Genomic DNA, 13,708 nt, shown 5'->3' with positions numbered 1-13,708 from the left:
CAACAACGGTGAGACCCCACATTTATCGTGGGCTTACTGTATACTTTCACTGCCTCAATTTTCCTCATCTCTAGACTGGGAATAACAAGACTAGTAATGAGAATAATAAATGATAGGTAGCATTTATTGAATATATTTTGCATGAAACTCTCTGTTCTAAGAGAAATACACACCCTGGTGTTCCTCATCTGTAGCCTGGGAATAATAATAAAAGTAATAATAAGAATAAATGATATGAATGATTTATTAAATACTTAATGGATTATAGGCCCCCGTTCAAAGTGATTCATGCATCTGAGTTTCCTTCACAGATGGACTGGGAATAATAATAAATCATCATAGTAATTAGTGATAGCTAACATTTTACTGAGTGTTTACTATATGCCAGGTCCTGTTCTGAGAAGAACAGACTAGACAGACAAGGGCCATGGGTCCCCAGGAAGTCTCTCATATTGTTAAGGGAATCACTGACTGAAACCACCTGCCCTGGCCAGGCCCAAGAGTACCACCTGCAGGAGTTCTCTTACAACAGGAGGTCCTGGTAAGGAATGCAGAACTAACAAGCTACCAGCACCCAGAAGAATTCGGGAAAGGTCAAAAGGAGACCAGGAAGGACCCTGAGTCAGAATGATTGGCCAGAGACAACCCGGAAACTAACCCCATCACCATAAAACCTGAGACTGCGAGCCACATGGCAGAGCGGTCCTCCTCGGTTCCCTTACCCTGCTGCTCTGCACCCGGGCGCCCCTCCCCAATAAAGTGTCTTGCTCTGTCAGCATGTGTGTCTCCTCGGACAATGCATGTCCGAGTGTCGAAGGCGTTCCCCTTCCAGGGCCAGCACTCGACCCCGTGCCTGGTCACCTCACTCGGCTCCACAACACTGGCCTCCTTCAGACGCTCCTCGCACTGGACAAACTCAGTCCCCTCCACAGCCCTTGTGGGCGCCATCCCCTCTGCCCAGCGCCCCTTCGCCCAGACACCTACGGTGCTCACTCCCTCGCCTGCCCCCCTCACCTCCCTGCTCAGGCACCACCACCTCAGTGACATCCTTCCTGACACTGCTACTTAAAATCCGGGGCCTACCATAGTGCCTGGTACACAGCAGACATTCAGCAAATGCTTGTTTAACCCACACGTGCTTAGCAGGTGGCAAGGTGCCCTTTGGAACTGGGTCCCCCAGGCCAGCCTCCTGAGCTGCTGACATCCTTAACAGTCCTGCACTCCGAGGAGACTGGGGTAAGGGCACCCCAGATGACGACACAGCAGGGCAAAAGCCCTGAGATGACAAGGTGCTTGGAGAAGGGTGGAAAATCAGCTGTGTGGCTTGAAGCAAACGTGTGAGGGTGTGAGAGGTGAGGCCAGGTAGGCGGGCAGGTCCGAGGGAGCCTGTGGGTAATGCAGGGACTCTGGGAGGCTGGGATTTTACTCTGAACCACAGGAGACTGACAGGACCTGCAGCGGGTTTTTAACACGTCCCTTCTAGCCCTTACTGGTAAAACAGACGGTTCAGGAACCCGAGATGAGGCCGCGGAGATGGAGTGGTCTTGACACCCACGCAGTCATTGAGCTGTCGGGGGCGTATACAGAGCTCCCGCGTCCTGAGCCGGCCCAGGGACTGGTGGGCAGAGTCCGGCGAGGCCCCGCCCAGACTTCCTGAACCACTCCCCCTTCTCCCGGAGAGAGGAAGGGCACGACCCCCACCCCCAATGACTCCTGTGGCACAGACTCAGCCGGGGAGTTGGAGGATGCTCCGCAAACGTCGCCTTTATTTCCGGGCGGCACTTGAAGGAAGGTGGGGCCGGGTGGGTCCTACTGGCCTAGGGGGGCGTCAGGGCCAGCTCCGCCGGCGGCGCCAGGTCGCCCTCGCTTGGGAGCTGGGGGCCGTCCTGCGGGGGCTGAGAGTCAGGCTTTGGGGCCCTGGAGCCCGCCGACGCTGACCCGCGCCGCCCTTTCCCTGTCCCCACCGCCCCGAGGACGCCCTGCACCCGCACACCCCCCTCTCAGAGGGGCTCCGGATCCCAGATCCCGCCCGCTGTGTCTCGGCCCGTCTTGCCTCCATCCCGGGCTCTCTACCTCTCCGGCCTGGTCCTCTGGGGTGGTCTGAGTCTGGGCGGGGACCTGCCCCCCGAGTTTCTCCAGCTCCGCCTTCAGCCTGCGGAGAAGGGTCAGAGGAGAGGAGGAAGAGAGAGGGAGTGTGGAGGGGGCACAGGGAGGAAGCGACTGATACTCTGAGCCCTGAAGACTGCAGAGAAGCCCCGGCGGGAGGAGAGCCCCGCCCGCGGAGGCCCCGCCCTTCTGGGAGGGGCAGAAGGGGAGGTGTTGGCGGGGCGGACCTCGGGCCCCCCCTCCTCCTTTCCCCTCTTACCCGTCTTTCTCTGCCGGGGCGCTCTGGACCTCGGGCGGCGAGCGCAGCCGTCTCTCCACCGTCTCCAGCTTTGCCCGCGCCTGCCTCTCTGCGGGTGGGCGGGGCGTCATGGGCGGAGCCGGGAGCTCCCGCCTGCCGCCCCGGCTCCTACCCCACCCCGCGCAGGAGTCCCACCTTCGGTGAGCAGCTGCTCCTTGCTGCTCTGCAGGGCACGGATCTCCCAGGCCAGTCGCTGCTTCAGCATCTGTGAAGAGAGAGAGGAGCCCTGTCCGTCCAGCTGTCCTCCTGGCCCCTCCTCCTTCGCGCCTCTCGGAAAGTCCTTACTTGAATTAGGGCGTTCATTCATTCATTCAGCTCTCCGTTAATTCAGTGTGCAGCTTCTGCTGTGGCCGGGCGCTGGCATAGATGCTCTCCCCCTTAATCACTCCCCATGTCCCCGTGTACCTTAAACCTCATCTCTTCCCACTGTCTCATCCCCCAGCCTCACTGTTTGCTCTTCCTCAAATACCCCAGGCACAGTTCAGCCTCCCCGGGACATTGGCACTCAGATACCCGCATGGCTTCCTCACTTCCTTCGTGTCTGTGTTCAAATGACACCTGCTCAGACAGGACTTCCCCACTGGCGTTACATGATCTATCTACTTATTTTCTTGTTTAGAGTCTGGGTATGCATCTCCTTGCTCCTAACCAACTTGGGGACAGCAAAGACTTGGCCCCTTTGGAATGCTGTTGGACACATCCAGAGACATGGGTTGAACGAAGGAATGCCCTGAACATGTCTGTCTGGTTCGGAGTTCCCATTTGCCACTGCAGGATAAGCACTGTAGGCAAGCAGGAGGGAAGCACGATCAGCAATGGCTGCTGCAACACTCTGGGCAATGGACGCTGGCTGTGGCAGTGGGGGATTATGAGATGTGGTTGGGTTTAAGGTAGAAGCTGAAGGACTGAGTAGAGGCGGTGAGAGGAAGAAAGGAGTCAAGGACTACCCCTCGGCATTGGGCCTGAGCAGTAGGCGGACCCTGGGCTGATCAGCAGAGACACTGAAGCCAGGGGAGGAGTGGCCTTGGTTGAGGCAATGATAATGGCTCACGTGGAATTCCCAGGGGTCCTTGTGCTGGCCTGTCAAATCCTCCAGACGTTCTTCCACGTGCAACCTAGGGGCCGACATCCAGGAATGAGAAAACACATGCTAGGACTGACACCCAGCCTGGCCCAGTCTGGGGGTTTCTCATTCATAGGCCTTCAGATCTTTGCCTGGTGGTCCCTTGCTAGGAGCCCCTTTATGGGCTTTTTCCTCCAAGCCTTGCTTCCAACAGCACCACTTCCAACAAACTCTCCCTCATGCAAGCCCCACTCCCATTCCCCACACCGCGCCACCCCAGGCCTTAGACCCAGGGTTACCCCGGCTTCCTCTGTCCTTGACTCTCTGTGATCTGAGAGTTATGGATAGAAATTTGTTCCATGTGCTCCGCCAACATGTACTTCCTGGGAAAGGCAAGAGAACCCTCAGTTATATTCTCTGAATGAGCCCCCACTCCTTCCAGCAGGAGAGGGGCTGGGAGTCCTCATTCTCCTTTCCTCTGAGCAAATGTGAACCTTCATAGGCCTCTCTTGACACTATCACCCTGTCCATTCTGTCCCCCATCAAACCATGCCTTCCCAAGAAACCTTTGTGAAGGGTACAGTAGTTTAGTTTCATAAATTATAAAGTCCTAGATTGAGGCCTGGATCTGCTATTCCACTGTGATTTGGACAAGTTATTTAACCTCTCTGGGTCTCAGTTTCCTCATATGTAAAATGGTGGTACTGTCATTGCGAGGATTAGTTGATAAATGAACATAAACTGCTCATCAGACAGTGGTAGGTGTGGTGTGGTTAAGCATATATACACTTTAACTAACTATCATCAAGTTTTACCACATTATTAAAATCATGATGTGCCAGCATTTGAGACTTCTGGTCACAAGAATGTAAAGGTTCAAAGGATGGAGAGATAGATGGATAGATGGCTGGATGGACAGTGAACTGGATGGGTGAATGGTAGGCTGGAGAGAGGATGTCTGGTTAGAGAAATGATGAGTGGAGGGGTGATGGATGGATGGAGAAATAAAGGAAAGATTGTCAGAAGGATGGATAGCTGTCTGGATGGATGGTTGGGGAGAGAAATGAACGGTTAAATGGATGATTGGAAAGGTGGAGAGAAGATGAATGAACGATTGGATGGGTGAAAGATGATTAGATGGAAGGCTGGAGAGATAATGGCTGTCTGTCTGGATGAAGAGTTGGATAGTTGGATAGATGTATGTATGGATGAGTGGGACAGTGGGTGGATGGGTGGGTAGATGGATGGCTGGGGTCATAAATGAGTAGACAGATAAACAAATGAATGGATGGCAGAAGAGCTGGCTAACCAATAGGGGAAGACTTAGAATAATACTAATGGGTGAAATTTATTTGATAAAGAAACTAGCAATGAATGATTAAATGAGTTCATTTTAACACCACCACTTAATACTAACGATGAGCAGGGGTGTCTCTTGTCTAGCCACTCGATTTTATAGAAAGGGAAAGTGAGGAGTGTGTGTCCAAGATCTATTTTCCCTAGCTCTTGCCCACTCCTCCCTCGGGCTGGGGAAAAAGGCGGGGAAGAGCTGGGCAGGACCTCTTACCTGTGAGCCTCACTTTCCTTCCTTTGGCAGTGCAGCTGGAGGGTCCTCAGTGCCTCTGTGGGAGGAGGAACCGAGGGGCTTTGTGAGAGCTCTTGAGAACTCAGGGCTGGGTAGAAGCAAGGGGCCTCGCATCATGCTGGGCATTGGAGGGCACTGAGGGACTTCAGTGCTTACTCCGAGTCAGATGGCAGCCAAGGGAGAGATTGAGCAGAGAGGGGGGCCACCCTGACTCAGGTGTCAGGGGGATTCCTCTGGCTGTCTGAGAACTTCAGGCATTTGTGGGGTGATGCGGTAGAATAATGAGGACGAAGCAGCTGGTAAATACCTTGCTTTTTGCTCAAAACCTCCTCCAGGTGCACTTTCTCTCCATTCACTGGAAAACACAATGACACTTTGAGTCTCCAGGGGGCCTCATCCTGTGCCCTGACTGCAACTTCATGCAAAAGGAAGGCCCAAGGTCACAAAGAAGATATGATACAGCCTCAGGGGAGGAGCGGTATCTCCTCACCAACCGTGCACCCATCTCCCGCTGGGGACCATCCTGGTCCAGCTTTTCCCGCTTGGGGCGCACATTCCCTGTAAGTGCTGAAGGAGTGAGGGGCTGCAGGGCTCCCTTGTGTACGATGTCTATGGTTTATACTGAGGGTAGAGATGATGAGAAATACAAAAGTACACCACGTCAAGTAGAAATAAAGGCTGTGAAGAAATAAATCAAGCAGGGGAATGAGAGAAGGTGGTGGTCTATTTCTAGAGGGGGTCATCAAGGTAGACCTGTTGGGGTGAAGTTTCAGCTGACAGCTGAAAGGTGACTCGAGATAGCACGAGGCAATGTGGATTATGTAGGACGAGAACCTCTCAGGTGGACGGAACAGCCCTTGCAAAGACCCTGAGGTGTGCACAGGAACGTCCGCACTGGTCATGAGATCTCTGGGTCCCTCTTCTGGTCCCACTTACAGGAGTCCAGGTCCCTACGCAGGGCCTCCCAGAGAGCTTGGGCTTCTCCCAGTTCCTCGCTGGATTTCTTCTTTGCTGGGTCAAAAAAGGGAAGAAGACATGGTGTGAGTGCAGCCACTAGCCTTGCTATTCTCTCACAGACCATGACACTGCACACTCATCTTCAGACAACTCGGAGGGGCCTGGATCTCATAGATGAAGAAGTGGAGACTTTCAAAGCCCAGGTCCCTCTTGGGCAGCTGGCCGTCTTACATCCCGGAGCTTACCTTGCTGAAGCTCATTAATCCGGTTAATCAGGTCTTCGACCTGTGGCTCCAGGCTTCCCTCTGCAGAAGGAAAGAAAGATTGAGCCAGAGAAGGCACATGCCTGGCTGTCTAAGGCAGAAGGAGGGGGCGGGTGTTGCCACTGTGTCTCTGCTGCTATAGATCAGAATTTATTGAGTGTGCGCTGTGTCCCAGGCTCTGTAAGAACCCCTTGCAGGGCTTGCATTCTGGGTGGGAGAGATGGACACTAAACAAAGATTCATGATGTCAATGCTGGTGGCAGGAAATGCCAGGAAGGGAAATAAAGTGAAGCAATGGGCTGAAGAATGAAAGGGTAGAAGGTGCCTCTTGAGATGTGGAGAGGCCCCAAATGATGTGAAGGAAGACAGCCCTGCAGTTCTGTGGGGTGGGGAGTGTGGAGTGGGGGACATGCCAGACAGGAGGATGATGCGTGCAAAGCCCCCGCAGTGGGGCTGAGTGAGGCGCATGCCCCAAATATACGGCCAAGCGGTCTGCTGTGGCTCGTGTGGCTCTAGTGAGCTGGTGGAGAGTAGCTGGAGGCCAAGTGGGGAAGTGGGAGTGGCAGGTCGCCCAGGGCCTCCTGGGATGTGGTAGAGACTTCTACATGGAGATCTGAATGCGGTGGGAGACAAGGGAGACGCCCCTGCCCCCCATGAAAAGGCTGGCGGGTGGGTTGTCGCTTCTGTCCACCTGGACTCTGGTGCTGACCTCATATGAGATATGGGGAAAATGCCACTTTTCATTATGACAGCTATCAAGTTCTCCAATGACAGGGAGATCAACTGTCTCTTTAGGGCGTCATCGCTAACGTCTCACATTCCGAATTTCAGTGCTCCGTATGGGGAAGTCCTCCTTGTGTCTCTCTGGCTTCAAGGTTGGAAGCACAGGGTTGAGATAAAAATCTGCCCAACCCTCGCTGGGTCTCACTACCAGCCTATGAGACACTCTGGAGTTAAGTTCAAGTTCTGGATTTCCAGAGGCCACCACCTTCATCTCCTGTGGCTTCCAGGAGACTGAGTGCTCTCTGAGGTGCTGATTATGATACAAATCCCTGGGGTCTTTGTTTTACTGGAGACGGGCAGAGTCACTGCATTTTCAATCACGCAATTCCCCTACCTAAGTTTAGTCTAGGCAGCAGCTCCAATGTACTTTTGCATGTGGCCACAGAGTTGGGGAAGGGGAGGTTCCCCTTTATTTGGAATAGACCAGTGGATTGTAGTATTTTAAGCTGCTGATGGACTGGGGGGGATCCAACCTCAAACATGGCCAGAACTCTGCCCCAGCCCTGTTGTGGGTACTGGATGCTGGCTGGCTCCCAGTCTCCCATCAACAAGCAAAGCAAGGTGCAAAGCTGTTTGCATTGCCATTTGTATATAAAAAAGGAGGGCAAAGAATACACACCCAAGAATGTATTTTTTTTAATGTCTAGAAAAATACCTAAGAATTTAAAAATAGCTGCTGCTGGCCTATGGGTCAGGGAAATGGATGGCTGGGGTGTGTGTGAGTGTGTGTGTGTGTGTGTGTGTGTGTGTGCATGTGTGCATGTGCGTGCATGCATATGAGTGTTGGAGGGTAGAGTTTTCTATCCCTTTATACTTCTCGAATTCTTTTTTTTTTTTTTGGTACGCAGGTCTCTCACTGTTGTGGCCTCTCCCGTTGCGGCGCACAGGCTCCGGATGCGCAGGCTCAGCGGCCATGGCTCACGGGCCCAGCCGCTCTGCGGCATGTGGGATCTTCCTGGACCAGGGCATGAATCCATGTCCTCTGCATCTGCAGGCGGACTCTCAACCACTGCACCACCAGGGAAGCCCTACTTCTTGAATTTTGAAGTTGTGTTTTTGGTTTAAAGAATTAAATTGTATAAGAGGGAGAAAGTGCAATGGGATAATTTCCCAAGGTTGTGAGTTGAGAGGGTGGGTTTGAACCACATCTTCCTGACTCAAAACCTCAGGCTAAGCCTCAGACACGAGGAGACACATGACCTTTCTGCAGCTTCTTCACCATTTCCAGCAACTCTTCAGTCTTCTTTGAAGACTTGGTCTGACCTGTGGAGATGAAAATCAGAATTGCAGCATCCAGTGACAGTGAGAGGGGACTGAGGAAAGGTCCAAGCTAATCTGGGCAGGGAGGAAGAAAGCCTCACTGGGTTCTGAGGACACCCCTGGGCTGAACCAAAGATAGGCTGAGGGGCAGCTCTCCAGCCAGAGCAGGGTCCCTGCAGGACCCCTGTCCTTGTTTTTTTTTTTTGGCTGCACCACACAGTTTGTGGAATTTTAGTTCCTTGACCAGGGATTGAACCCAGGCCCTTGGCAGTGAAAGCATGGAGTCCTAACCACTGGACCATCAAGGAGCTCCCAGAACCCCGTCTTGTGTCTCTAGGGTTGATGGCGTGTGCTAGATGAATCAGGACCCGTAATGGCCGTTTCTTCCTGAGAGGTCCAAGACCACCACAGACATCCCTTTAATGAAATTCAGGTGTGAGAGAAGGGGATGCCCTTTTGCTGCTACTGCTGTTCAAAATCAGTATGAAGTTGTAAGCAATGCAGTAGGACAGAACAATTTCATATGAATTTCTTTAAAATCATTATAGGCCACAATTTGCAAATTCTTAAAGAATTGATGGGTCTAGGAAATGGTTTACTAATGGCTGCTAACATCCACGAAAGACAACTGGATATTATAAGCCTCCTGATGGAAGAACATAACACCACCTGTGAAGGATTCTGCTCCCCTCAATCCCAACCAAAAAAAAAAAAAAAGGAAACTTCAACCTTTGTCACTTTTGCCAATGGGATAGGCAAAACCAGCATTTCATTTCAAACTTTCTGGTAGTAAATATTAAAAACTTACTCCTCTGGATCAGAAATTCCACCTCTAGATATTTTAAGGAAATAATTAAGGATGGTGGGCAAGATTGTTCCATTGTTCATAATCTTAAAAGACGGAAGCAACTTAAAGTTACCTTAGTTGACTACAGTACATTCAGAGGATAAAATTCTTTGCAGCCATTAAAACTCATGTTGTAAGTCAGGGGTTCTTGGGAATTCCCTGGAGGTCCAGTGGTTAGGACTCAGCACTCTCACTGCCGGGACCTGGGTTTGATCCCTGATCAGGAAACTAAGATCCCACGAGCCTCGGGGGAAAAAAACAATCAGGGCTTCTTGACCTAAGCTTATTAAATTTTGTTGAAATGTTTGGTGGTATGTTCATTTTCTTTACATCTTTTTGTCTTGTCTGAGATCTTTTACAAATTGGTATGTATTAATTTAATTTTGCATAAATCTCATTGCTTTTCTCTGGTATCATTGGTTGCTATGTCTCCTCTGGAGACTTTTATGTTCTTTAAATATTCTTAATATTTGGAATGAAATAAAAAAATTAAATCTACTTTAATAATGGAGATATTTGTGATTACTTGTTTTGTTTTTAATATTATGAAAATTTCCAAAGGCACATGGAAGTAGAGAGGATACCATGATGAACTCCAGTTTACTCAGTGTCCAGATCTGACAAGCATTAATATTTGCTTCAGCCGAAAAAAACATATTTGCTTCAGCTATGTTTTTCTTGTGCTAAAGTATTTTCAAGCAAGCCGCAGACTTCATGACATTTCATCCCTAGATACTTCATTGAGTCTCAACTAAAAAAAAAAAGTCTCAACTACTAGAAGACATTGTCTTAGATGACTCCAATCCTATAATCACACCGACAAGATTAGCAATCGTCACTAATCATCGGATCATTTATATCATAAAATGCCCACAACATATGTGGTTTCCCCTGATTGTCTCCATATGTCTTTCACAGCTGGCTTGTTGAACCATTTCTGTGAAAGCTCCGTCTGTGTTTTTCCTCTCCGCTGCATGTATTTTTTTATTGCAGTATAGTTGATTTACAACGTTGTGTTAGTTTCAGGTGTACAGCAAAGTGAATCAGTTATACATATACATATATCCACTCTTTTTTTTTTAAAGATTCTTTTCCCATATAGGCCATTACAGAGTATAGAATAGAGTTTCCTGTGCTATATAGCAGGTTCTTATTAGTTATCTATTTTATATATAGTAGTGTGTATATGTCAACCCCAATCTCCCAGTTTATCCCTCCTCCCACCCTTACCCCCTGGTAACCATAAGTTTGTTTTCTACATCCATGACTCTACCTCTGTTTTGTAAATTTGTACCCATTTGTACCTTTTTAAGATTCCACATATAAGCAACATCATACAATATTTGTCTTTCTGTGTCTGACTTACTTTACTCAGTATCACAATCTCTAGGTCCATCCCTGTTGCTACAAATGGCATTATTTTGTCCTTTTTTATGGCTGAGTAATATTTCATTTTATATATGTACCACATCTTCTTTATCCATTCTGCTGTTGATGGACATTTAGGTTGCTTCCATGTCCTAGCTATTGCAAATAGTGAACATTGGGGCACATGTATCTTTTAGAATTATGGTTTTCTCTGGTATATGCCCTCAGAATGGGAGAAAATATTTGTAAACGAAACAACTGACAAGGGATTAATCTCCAAAATATACAAACAGCTCATGCAGCTCAATTAAAAAAAAAAAAAACCACAATCAAAAACGGGCAGAAGATCTAAATAGACATTTCTCCAAAGAAGACATACAGATGGCCAAAAAGCACATGAAGAGATGCTCAACATCACTATTAGAGAAATGCAAATCAAAACTATAATGACGTATCACCTCACACCAGTCAGAATGACCGTCATCCAAAAATCTACAAACAATAAATGCTGGAGAGGGTGTGGAGAAAAGGGAACCCTCCTGCACTGTTGGTGGGAATGTAAATTGGTACAGTCACTAAGGAAAACAGTATGAAAATTCCTTAAAAAACTACAAATAAAAAAAAAAAAACTACAAATAGAACGACCATGTGATCCTCTCCACTGCATTGCTAGTCCTAGTCACACGGTAAGATCATAGGTGATCAGTAAATCTTTCAAATAGTCCAGCTAACATGTTGACAAAAGTTAAAAAAAATCAATGTGACAGGGCTTCCCTGGTAGCGCAGTGGTTGAGAGTCCGCCTGCCGATGCAGGGGACACGGGTTCGTGCCCCGGTCCGGGAGGATCCCACATGCCGCGGAGCAGCTGGGCCCGTGAGCCATGGCCGCTGAGCCTGCGCGTCCGGAGCCTGTGCTCCGTAACGGGAGAGGCCACAACAGCGAGAGGGCCGCATACCAAAAAAAAAAAAAAAGAAAAAAATCAATGTGACAAAACAAAACAGCCTATAGAGCATGAACCCCTTTGAAACACTTTATTTTGAAATAATTTCAGATGTATTGAATACATAAAAGCTGTAGAAATAGGCCACAGGGCTATTTGCCCTTGTATCAGATTTCCCATTTGTGAGCATTACTGCACATGAATTGCAGGCATCATGACCCATTATTTAATATTTCACTATATATTTCCTATTTATAAGGGGACTCTACCAGGTAACTGCAGTATAACCATCAAAACAGAGATGTTAATATTGACCAATATTAATGTATGATCCTCAGATGCCATTCAGCATTTTTTCTCTTATATATTAATATTATTTAGCACTACTTACATTTTCCTTTCTAAAAACTTACAAAAATGCTTCCACCTCTACACAGCCCCCCAAATCCAAGTCCCTTGTTGAGAGTCACCAGTTAGGCCTTTAGCCTTCAGACATTTTTCTAAGCAGCACACGTAGGGCTGTAGTTGAACTGCCTCTTCTTTTTTTCTTTTTCTTTTTTTTAATCCCAACTTGCTTTTCTCTCATAAGAATATGATCTCTTTTGAAGCTCACTCTCTGTTAATGAATCACCATCTTCTCCTTTTAAAATTAATTTTAATTAAATAAATTAAATTGGAATTTTTTTCCTGCCTCTTAAGAAAAAATGTCCACTATACAGGCATTCCATAATGCATGGATATACCTAAATTTAGTCATTTCGTGATTGCTCCTGTGTTTTGCTTCCATCAACAACATTCCAATGACCCTGCTTGGTCCACACATCTGTGTATTCTAAGATTACCAAGCATGGTGAGTGAAGATATGAAAATACCAGATATATTTTTCTAAAGCCAATTTTGATGGGTTAGAAATGGTAACTTGATATGCTTTTCAACTTTCTCCATTGCTGGCGAAGTTGATCATAACTTCCTTTTTTAAAAAAATTTGATAATGTCTTTTTTTTTTTTTTAAAGCACAGTGGCAGCTATACTAAGTGCTTTATAAGGAAGATTTATTGGCATGTCTTATTTCTTGTTGAAAGCTTGCACTCAATGTGAGGCTAAAATCTAAGAGAGCTCTCAGTGTTAGTTCATTATTCATGCAGTAAAAAAATTACTGAGCACCTACTATATGCCAAGCAGGCATTGTTTCAGGTGCTGGGGAAACGGCAATAATTGGTCTGTTCTCATGAAGCTCACATCCTAAGATAGACAATATACAAGTGCATAATTATTGTCATCTGCATAGATATATCTGGAAAGATGCAATCCAATGTGCTCATTAATATGATGGTTTAAAGAGTGTGTAGGAAAGGTGGTCAGAGATAAATGAAAGGAGGGCCAAGAGTCGAAACGCTTGATACAGAGTGATGGGTACAAGGGCATTCGTCACGCTATTTCCTGTGCTTTGGTACATTTTGAAAATTTCTATAATTAAAAAAAATGCTAGTGGCGAACAGGGGATCATTGTCTTGGGAGATTTTCTTCTTTTGGCTACACCTAAATTTCCAACTCCTTCTAGGAAAGTTTTGTCTTTCCTCTCACTGGGGTGTGTGGTGTCAATATCAACAAAATGCCCTGGAGAATTTTCTCCAAAGAAGCCGTCTGTGGGAGTGCCATTCACAATTAAGATTTAAGAGTCCATGCAAAGTGTGATATGGGCTGGGTGTGAAATGATGATATTGGGGAATTACTGTTAATTTTCTTAGCTACGGCAGCAGCTGAGTGGGTTCTGCGAGACCATCCACCCCTCTTTTGTTTGAAGAGATGCATACTGAAGTATTTAGTCTATTGTTTACTTTAAAATACGTAAGCAATATAGCCAATAAAGTTGACAGCAATTAATCGACCTGCTGAGAATATACATGTTATTTATCTGCACTTTGTTGAAGAGCTTTTTTTTTTTATAAAAGGCTTACAATTTTTCTTCTTTAAGTACCGCTATCAATGTTTCATTATTGTAAGGGCACGAAGCCTCCCTTCCTTCTACCCTGGCCACCAGAGCCCACTTGCCCTCACTACCTTCAGCCTCCTCAAGGACTACCGGCGGCGCCACCTCGGAAGGGTCCAACTTCCCCGCCATTTTCCAACGCTCGCACGAGTGGCGCGCCTGCGCTTGGGATGATGATTGGCTTAAAAAAAAATCACGCGAGTGGGGATAGGCTGTGCAGAGCGCACGCGTCCAGTGCGTGTCTGTGC

At 47.7% G+C, this 13,708-nt stretch overlaps 1 protein-coding gene across 1 annotated transcript; it reads right to left on the bottom strand.

The window, feature by feature from the left end:
- Window positions 1-1,893: 1,893 nt before the first annotated feature.
- On the bottom strand, window positions 1,894-13,626 carry SYCE1L (synaptonemal complex central element protein 1 like). Its single transcript, XM_060000407.1, has 11 exons — window positions 13,532-13,626; window positions 8,256-8,318; window positions 6,255-6,314; window positions 5,989-6,063; window positions 5,360-5,407; window positions 5,035-5,089; window positions 3,767-3,850; window positions 3,456-3,519; window positions 2,540-2,609; window positions 2,366-2,453; window positions 1,894-2,152 (listed from the first exon to the last, which is right to left on the bottom strand). The coding sequence occupies exons 1-11, from the start codon at window positions 13,590-13,592 to the stop codon at window positions 1,903-1,905; spliced, it is 918 nt and encodes a 305-aa protein (XP_059856390.1). The 5' UTR covers window positions 13,593-13,626; the 3' UTR covers window positions 1,894-1,902.
- Window positions 13,627-13,708: the final 82 nt, after the last annotated feature.

This window comes from Delphinus delphis, chromosome 20 (genome assembly GCF_949987515.2).
Source record: "Delphinus delphis chromosome 20, mDelDel1.2, whole genome shotgun sequence".
NCBI lineage: Eukaryota > Metazoa > Chordata > Mammalia > Artiodactyla > Delphinidae > Delphinus > Delphinus delphis.
The sequence above is the reverse complement of the archived record's forward strand: the minus strand, read 5'-3'. Positions and strand labels throughout refer to the sequence as shown.

Excerpts from the sequence above, each read along its gene's own strand:
- SYCE1L (XM_060000407.1), bottom strand. The coding sequence starts at position 13,592 with ATGGCGGGGAAGTTGGACCCTTCCGAGGTGGCGCCGCCGGTAGTCCTT. Across the intron at positions 3,520-3,766 it reads CAAGGACAGAGGAAGCCGGG|GTTGCACGTGGAAGAACGTC; the intron begins GTAACCCTGGGT and ends GTCGGCCCCTAG. Across the intron at positions 2,610-3,455 it reads AGGACCCCTGGGAATTCCAC|ATGCTGAAGCAGCGACTGGC; the intron begins GTGAGCCATTAT and ends CTCTCTTCACAG.